This window comes from Amblyomma americanum, unplaced genomic scaffold (assembly GCF_052857255.1).
Source record: "Amblyomma americanum isolate KBUSLIRL-KWMA unplaced genomic scaffold, ASM5285725v1 scaffold_15, whole genome shotgun sequence".
NCBI lineage: Eukaryota > Metazoa > Arthropoda > Arachnida > Ixodida > Ixodidae > Amblyomma > Amblyomma americanum.
This window is the reverse complement of record NW_027526487.1, coordinates 1,603,737-1,612,531: the sequence shown is the minus strand read 5'-3', so window position 1 is coordinate 1,612,531 and position 8,795 is coordinate 1,603,737. Positions and strand designations below refer to the sequence as shown.

General features: G+C 47.0%; 1 protein-coding gene across 1 annotated transcript; it reads left to right on the top strand.

The window, feature by feature from the left end:
• The first annotated feature begins 1,495 nt into the window (after nt 1–1,495).
• On the top strand, nt 1,496–7,723 carry LOC144111926 (uncharacterized). The gene is made up of 3 exons (XM_077645013.1): nt 1,496–1,545; nt 1,625–1,941; nt 5,746–7,723. Exons 1-3 carry the CDS (start codon nt 1,496–1,498, stop codon nt 6,837–6,839), a joined length of 1,461 nt encoding a protein of 486 aa, XP_077501139.1. The 3' UTR covers nt 6,840–7,723.
• The last annotated feature ends 1,072 nt before the right edge of the window (nt 7,724–8,795 follow it).

Genomic DNA, 8,795 nt, shown 5'->3' with positions numbered 1-8,795 from the left:
CAATTCAAAATCCAGGAACCTAATGGTCTTGTCAGAAGGAATCTCATGCGTAAAAACCAAGTTCTTAGAACAAGTGCTAAAAATATTTAAAATCTGGTCTGCCACAAGGGTGAACTGGTCAGTTTCGGTTAAGTTCAAAATTACTAAAAAATCGTCAACATATCTAAAAACCCTTACAACACGTGTGTCGTTTAGAGATCTTTGTAGCATCGAGTCAAACTTTGCTAAAAATATGTTGCACAGCACCGGCGCAACACAGGAGCCGATACAGATTCCATGCTTTTGCACGACATACTCATCTTCATGCTGTGCTATCGTAGAATTCAAGTACACTTTTAAAAGTTCGAGAAAGGACTCTAAAGTGATGCCACACTTATTCTGGAAGGAAATTGTCCCAGATCTTTCAATGAATTCGCGCACAGCAACAAAAAGTTCGTCATGGGGCACAGAATAAAACAAGTCCACAATGTCCACCGAGAAGGCTGCATTAGCGTCGGGGAAACCGCGATTGAGGCACTCCACCAGGCTCATCGAACCCTGCACAACAAAAGGATCCGCAGGCACCAGGCCCTCGAAGGAACACTTTAGGTAGTTTGAAATCACTTTTTGCCATGAACCTTCTTCCGTGACGATCGCCCTGAAAGGGTTGTCAGGCTTATGTGTCTTTGCTGTGAAGAACACACGCAGGGAGTCTTGCTGGCATTTACGAACTTGCTTCTCAATGCTGCCCAAATTCAACCTATTGAGAAGCCTTAAGGCCAACGCCTTGGCCTTGCGCGGTTTTACTTCTGCCTTTTTGAAGTTCTTTTCTATAGCTTCGGCCGCTTTCGTCTTAAAAAGGGAAGAGGGAAGCACCGCGAACCCACCTTCCTTGTCAGCTTGAAGGAGACTGAGGCCTTCTTGTTGGAAGTGGGCGACCAAAGGGCGCAGATCCCTGCTTGGTTGACGTCGGCCCGTCCAGGTTCTCATGAGACAGTCAACACCCTCTGAGACACAACGAGCTTTCTCCTCAAAAGGGGCCTTGTCAGCCACTCTGTGAACCACTGCCAGAAGCTCGTGCTTGCGGGACCTTGGTTCAAGGGAGAACTTAGGTCCGCGCTTCAGGATGTCGTATTTTATCGCAATACACCAGTTGTAAGTCCAGCGTTGTGGTGTGTGCCTCCTTTGTTCTTGTCTTGCGTCTATTTTCGCTGGTTCCTTTTCTATGCAATATGAACCAACTAGCCCAGCAGTTTGCACTACTGAACTACTATTCTTCTACACCGGGCTCTTTTATGTGTCTTCGTACATCTACTGATGGTTTATCTTCCTGCGTCAACGCTATTGTTCTCACTACTTGCAAGGCACGAGCGCTGTCACATGGACTGAAGTGCGGAATCCCACCATTAGAAGTCTGCCAGCTTTTCGGACCTCTGCAACCTTCTACAGGACACTGGAAGCGTGTTTGCAAAATCTTGAAATCGGAGCTCTACCGACAGGTCCGACACTTGAGGGAATGGATGCGACTTATGTGCCTTCAAGCCGGAAAACCTTGGGCGGCTGCAAGTAGGCTTCGGGAGCATCTTCGTCTCGCTTCACTACTCACTGAAGCCTACTGGAATGACTTTCGGCGATTTCTGCCCAGGAAAAGGGTACAAAAAGCAACTGATACAGCTGTCACGTACCTGGGCGAAGCCACTCTTCCCTCAGTTTTCGACGACATCCTGAAGCGCGGACCTAAGTTCTCCCTTGAACCAAGGTCCCGCAAGCACGAGCTTCTGGCAGTGGTTCACAGAGTGGCTGACAAGGCCCCTTTTGAGGAGAAAGCTCGTTGTGTCTCAGAGGGTGTTGACTGTCTCATGAGAACCTGGACGGGCCGACGTCAACCAAGCAGGGATCTGCGCCCTTTGGTCGCCCACTTCCAACAAGAAGGCCTCAGTCTCCTTCAAGCTGACAAGGAAGGTGGGTTCGCGGTGCTTCCCTCTTCCCTTTTTAAGACGAAAGCGGCCGAAGCTATAGAAAAGAACTTCAAAAAGGCAGAAGTAAAACCGCGCAAGGCCAAGGCGTTGGCCTTAAGGCTTCTCAATAGGTTGAATTTGGGCAGCATTGAGAAGCAAGTTCGTAAATGCCAGCAAGACTCCCTGCGTGTGTTCTTCACAGCAAAGACACATAAGCCTGACAACCCTTTCAGGGCGATCGTCACGGAAGAAGGTTCATGGCAAAAAGTGATTTCAAACTACCTAAAGTGTTCCTTCGAGGGCCTGGTGCCTGCGGATCCTTTTGTTGTGCAGGGTTCGATGAGCCTGGTGGAGTGCCTCAATCGCGGTTTCCCCGACGCTAATGCAGCCTTCTCGGTGGACATTGTGGACTTGTTTTATTCTGTGCCCCATGACGAACTTTTTGTTGCTGTGCGCGAATTCATTGAAAGATCTGGGACAATTTCCTTCCAGAATAAGTGTGGCATCACTTTAGAGTCCTTTCTCGAACTTTTGAAAGTGTACTTGAATTCTACGATAGCACAGCATGAAGATGAGTATGTCGTGCAAAAGCATGGAATCTGTATCGGCTCCTGTGTTGCGCCGGTGCTGTGCAACATATTTTTAGCAAAGTTTGACTCGATGCTACAAAGATCTCTAAACGACACACGTGTTGTAAGGGTTTTTAGATATGTTGACGATTTTTTAGTAATTTTGAACTTAACCGAAACTGACCAGTTCACCCTTGTGGCAGACCAGATTTTAAATATTTTTAGCACTTGTTCTAAGAACTTGGTTTTTACGCATGAGATTCCTTCTGACAAGACCATTAGGTTCCTGGATTTAGAATTGACTTTTTTACCCAATCAACACGTGTGCTGGAAATATGCGCCCAGGTCTAAGAAGGCACTGTTGCCGTATGATTCGGCCCATTCAAAGTTAGTGAAGCGCAGCATTGCAAACTTATGTTTTTTGAATGCCTTAAAGAAGAGTTGCCCTCATGTGATGCAGCAAAGTCTGGCGGAGCAGGTTGAACGGCTACAATGTTCTGGGTTTCCTCCCTCGGTTTTGCTGGCGGTGGCGGAATCTTTGGGGAAAAAACTGAAGTTATCTTCAAAGGATGCCAGGCCAGTAGAAGTGCCAACAAGAAAGTTGGAAGTCATGCCTTACTTCCACAAGACTTCACATGGTCTGAAAAAAGTGGCTCAGAAGTTTGGTGTCACTATGGCATTTTCTGCTCCTTGCAAACTGTCCGGTTTGTGCGCCCAAACCTTTGCAGACATGCGCAGAACTGGTGTTTGCAACACGAAACACCAGACTATGTTCACCACATGCGCAGTGGGCGTGGTGTATTCAATCCCATTGTCATGCGGGAAAATCTACATAGGCCAAACTGGAGCATGCTTAAATGAGCGCCTGAGGCAACATCGCACAACTTTGGGCACAGGCACAGGCAGCAATCTAGCCGTACATGTAAAGGACTGCAAATGTTCTCCTAGTTTTCACATTGCCAGCATTATCGGGCGGGGGAAATCTAAACGTGAGCGTGAGCTATTGGAGGCATTCATGATCAGAAAGAATAAGCAGAAATGCGTCAGCGAGCCGTCTGTGATTATCACTGAAAAGGAGTACAAGTTTTTATCGTTATAGTAGGCATGTCATCATGTGGTGCGCGAAGTGTATTGTCTGTAGGGTGGGTGCGCAGGCAGGAAATTCCTTTAAAATGAGCGATTTTCATCGCAATACACCAGTTGTAAGTCCAGCGTTGTGGTGTGTGCCTCCTTTGTTCTTGTCTTGCGTCTATTTTCGCTGGTTCCTTTTCTATGCAATATGAACCAACTAGCCCAGCAGTTTGCACTACTGAACTTAGACGTTGCACGTTTCGGTGTCGCTCCTGCTCTTGCGGCGGTCCCTTGATGCCGGCTTGATTTTATAGCAGCGGCCACCCGAAGGGCGACTGCACTGTTCCAGAAGGTTGGTATGCGCAGGTGCAGAGCCCGCACGTGTAAATGGAGATTATGCGGCTTGCAGGTGAGGGTGGAATGAGTGGTTGGCTGGGTAAGCGGGAATCTGCACACAAATAAGAGAAAACTTAGACGTTGCACGTTTCGGTGTCGCTGCTGCTCTTGTGGCGGTCCCTTGATGCCGGCTTGATTTTATAGCAGCGGCCACCGGAAGAGCGACCGCACTGTTCAGGAAGGTTTGTATGCTCAGGTGCAGAGCCCGCACGTGTAACTGGCGTTCATGCGGCTTGCAGGTTAGGGTAGCAGGCTAGGGTGGAATGAGTGGTTGGCTGGGTAAGCGGGAATCTGCACACAAATAAGAGAAGACTTAGACGTTGCACGTTTCGCTGTCGCTGCAGCTCTTGTGGCGGTCCCTTGATGCCGGCTTGAATTTATAGCAGCGGCCACCGGAAGGGCCACCGCACTGTTCCGGAAGTTTGGTATGCTCAGGTGCAGAGCCCGCACGTGTAACTGGCGTTGATGCGGCTTGCAGGTTAGGGTAGCAGGCGAGGGTGGAATGAGTGGTTGGCTGGGAAAGCGGGAATCTGCACACAAATAAGAGAAGACTTAGACGTAGCACGTTCCGGTGTCGCTCCTGCTCTTGTGGCGGTTCCTTGATGCCGGCTTGAATTTAAAGCAGCGGCCATCGGAAGGGCGACCGCACTGTTCCGGAAGGTTGGTATGCGCAGGTGCAGAGCCCGCACGTGCTACTGGCGATGATGCGGCTTGCAGGTGAGGGTAGCTGGCGATAGTAGAAGGAGTGGTTGACTGCGTCAGAGGGAATCTGCACACAAATAAGAGAAGACTTAGACGTTGCACGTTTCGCTGTCGCATCAGTTCTAGTGGCGGTTCCTTGATGCCGGCTTGATTTTATAGCAGCGGCCACCGGAAGGGTGACCGCACTGTTCCGGAACGTTGGTATGCGCAGGTGCAGAGCCCGCACGTGCAACTAGCTATGATACGGCTTGCAGGTGAGGGTAGCTGGCGATAGTAAAAGGAGTGGTTGACGGCGTAAGAGGGAATCTGCACACAAATAAGAGAAGACTTAGATGTTGCACGTTTCGCTGTCGCTGCAGCTCTTGTGGCGGTCCCTTGATGCCGGCTTGATTTTATAGCAGTGGCCTCCGGAACGGCGACCGCACTGTTCCGGAAGGTTGGTATGCGCAGGTGCAGAGCCCGCACGTGTAACTGGCGATGATGCGGCTTGCGGGTGAGGGTAGCAGGCGAGGGTGGAATGAGTGGTTGGCTGGGTAAGCGGTAATCTGTACAAATAAGAGAAGACTTAGACGTTGCACGTTTCGGTGTCGCTCCTGCTCTTGTAGTGGGCCCTTGATGCTGGCTTGATTTTATAGCAGCGGCCACCCGAAGGGCGACCGCACTGTCAACTGATGTGCCACTATTTGTGCAGGTACTTACCGGATTCTTTTCCATCGCCTTGGGCCGTGCAGTAAGCGCAGACAGCGGATTCAATCGTCACCCAGCTTCTGCCGATGCCTTTCGACTGCCGTGCGCGGAAGGCGTACATTTTTCACATTGCGAGCTGCTGTCGTGGCACGTGGATACTACCTTCTGCGCACCCTCTTCGAGCACAGCGACGTCATCCACACTTCCAGCCCGGATTTTGCCTATAAAAGGAACGCCTGCGCCTTCCATCAGCAGTGGACACGGCAACCCCGTGGTGACAATGTCAACTGATGTGCCACTATTTGTGCAGGTACTTACCGGATTCTTTTCCATCGCCTTGGGCCGTGCAGTAAGCGCAGACAGCGGATTCAATCGTCACCCAGCTTCTGCCGATGCCTTTCGACTGCCGTGCGCGGGGGGCGTACATTTTTCACATTGCGAGCTGCTGTCGTGGCACGTGGATACTACCTTCTGCGCACCCTCTTCGAGCACAGCGACGTCATCCACACTTCCAGCCCGGATTTTGCCTATAAAAGGAACGCCTGCGCCTTCCATCAGCAGTGGACACGGCAACCCCGTGGTGACAATGTCAACTGATGTGCCACTATCTGTGCAGGTTGGTGGACGAAAATATTGCTGCCGTAGCAACTGCCTTTTTTTGATCGTGTTGCCGTGTCCACGCACATTGCTGGTTTGCTTTAGTGATTGTATCTCAATTGTAGGCCTGTTGCTGAAGTTATCCGGTGATGTTGAGGAAAATCCTGGCCCGGATACAATGGAAATGATTCAACAAGTAATTGCTTCTCAAACTGAAATCCTCAGCAAATTAAGCGAAATGCAGGAAAACCAAACATCGTCTGAAGCAAGAATTCTGGATATGCAATCCAGGCTGTCTGCTATAGAACAAAAACTACAAACCTTTGACGAGTCTCGTGATAGGCTTTCGAAACTAGAAACTTTTGCTGAAAGATGTGAAATAGAAATGACTACAGTTTCGAGAAAACTTGATGAGTTGGAAAACCGCTCGCGGCGCAATAACTTGATTGTACGCGGAGTCAAGGAGGAGGAATCAGAGAGTGAAGAGGACCTACTACAGAAAGTAAACAATGACATCTTTGATAAAATTCTGAAACAAAGGGTGGACACTATTGAAAGGATTCACCGACTTGGAAAGAGGGAACCAGGTAGAGACCGTCCGATTATTATTAAACTTACTGACTTTAGGGATAAGATGAAAATAATGAGTAACTGTTTCAACCTAAAAGGCACTCAATTTAGTGTAAATGAAGATTTTTCTAAAAGGGTTGTGGAAATACGAAAAAATCTTTGGAACTCCTGTGCCGATGAACGAAAGAACGGCGTGAAAGCTAAGTTAATTTTTGATAAGTTAAAAATCAAGAATACCTTATACGCATGGAACGAGGAGACCAAGCAGCGGTTCAAATGCCAGGTTGCCACTAGCACTAGCAATGAGTGACTAAACAATCATAAGACGGTCTGCTTTAAAATTATAAATGTGAACGCTAGGAGCATGCTTAACAAGGTTGACGCCATAGAAAGTATATGCCTTGAACATGAACCCGATATTATGGTAATCACAGAGACATGGCTACATAAAGATATTAGAGACTGTGAAGTTGCTCCCCCAAACTACTCCATAGTACGAAAAGACCGTGAAAGGAGGGGTGGCGGTGTTGCAATACTGGTTAAGAGTAATATAGTATTCTCAGTTATAGAAGGGTTTGATGATTTAGAAACTGCATGGATTAAAACCAGACTGAATGGTCGTACTGTCTTAGTGGGTGCTTTCTACAGAGCTCCCAATTCAACCATAGACGTGCTTGATAACCTAAAAAGGTTACTGGACCTAAATGTACACTTTGGTGACAATATTATGCTGACAGGTGATTTTAATTTGCCAGGAATTGATTGGATGTCGCTTTCTCCCGGCAGAGTTGATACAGCTAGCAGTGAACATCTGATCGAACTCGCCTATTGCTATGGTTTGACTCAGATTGTTGAAAAGAGTACGAGAGTATGTACGACAACATCCTCGATACTAGACCTTGTCTTTTTGTCATCTGGTCTACTAGAGTTTTTGCTGAGTTGTGATGTTGAAGAAGGATTGTCTGACCATAAAATGGTGATTATGTCGCTCAATATGACTCACGAAATATGTCACAAATCTTGCAGAAAGACTGTTTTGAATTTTGCGGCTGCCGATGATGTCGGATTACTGGACTACCTTGAAATCTCGTTTGATGAATTCATGTGTTTATATCAAGACGGACTTGGCACAGATAAGTTGTGGGATTTTTTTGCAAACATGACAGCGAAAGCAATTGAGATGTTCATTCCTAAAACCACGAGAATAACAAAAAGGAAGCATCATTGGATTAATAGAGACATTATTCACAAAAAACGACAGCTCAAAAGGAAACGAAAAAGATGCTCACAATACCCAAGCCCTGAATTAAAAACCTCCATATGTCGTATGAGCCAAGAGTTAAAGCGACTCATCAAAGAAAGTAAAAATACCTTTTACAGTCAGACTCTCACCAGATTTCTTACTGAAGCGCCCAGTAAGTTCTGGCGATATATAAATGGCGGCGGTAAAACTCACCATTCTAATGAAGAAGAGAGCCCCCAGAGGGCTGAAAGTTTTAATTCATTTTTTGCATCTGTTTTCACTGAAGATGACGGCGAATCACCGTTTTTTGAGCCTCCAGGTTGCCCTCCTATACCCGATTTAGAAATAAGTGAAGAAGGAGTTCTGAAACTCCTTTTGAATATCAACACTAAAAAGAACTCAGGACCGGACGGTATCCCGAATGAATTCTTATATAGATATGCAGAGTGGAATTCTAAATTTCTTACCAAAATCTTTCAATCGTCTATCGACAGTAGTTGTGTTCCCATTGCCTGGAAATGTGCGAAAATAGTGCCTGTGCATAAAAATGGTCCCACTTATAACGTTGAAAATTATAGACCCATTTCCCTCATTAGCACGTGTTCCAAGTTACTCGAACATAATATGTACGCTCACTTATCAACTTTTCTTGAGAGTAACAATCACCTATTTGTAAACCAGCATGGCTTCCGCAAGGGGCTTTCTACCATCACACAACTCACGGAAACTGTACATGATCTTTCTCAGTCAATTAATTCCCGCATGCAAACAGACATCATAATTTTGGACTTTGCAAAGGCGTTTGATAAGGTTTCGCACCCTAAGCTATTACTAAAAATCAGTGCCATATTTAAAAATGAAACTATAACTAAGTGGTTCAGGTCATATCTTTCGTCTAGAGTACAGTATGTTCAGGTTCAAGAGTATAAATCCAACATCATGCCAGTCGATTCCGGTGTTCCCCAGGGCAACGTTCTGGGCCCTCTATTGTTTTTGATCTTCATCAACGACTTGCCTGTTGGT

Excerpts from the sequence above, each read along its gene's own strand:
- LOC144111926 (XM_077645013.1), top strand. The coding sequence starts at position 1,496 with ATGGATGCGACTTATGTGCCTTCAAGCCGGAAAACCTTGGGCGGCTGC. Across the intron at positions 1,546-1,624 it reads AAAACCTTGGGCGGCTGCAA|GAAAAGGGTACAAAAAGCAA; the intron begins GTAGGCTTCGGG and ends ATTTCTGCCCAG. Across the intron at positions 1,942-5,745 it reads CCTTCAAGCTGACAAGGAAG|CTTCTGCCGATGCCTTTCGA; the intron begins GTGGGTTCGCGG and ends ATCGTCACCCAG.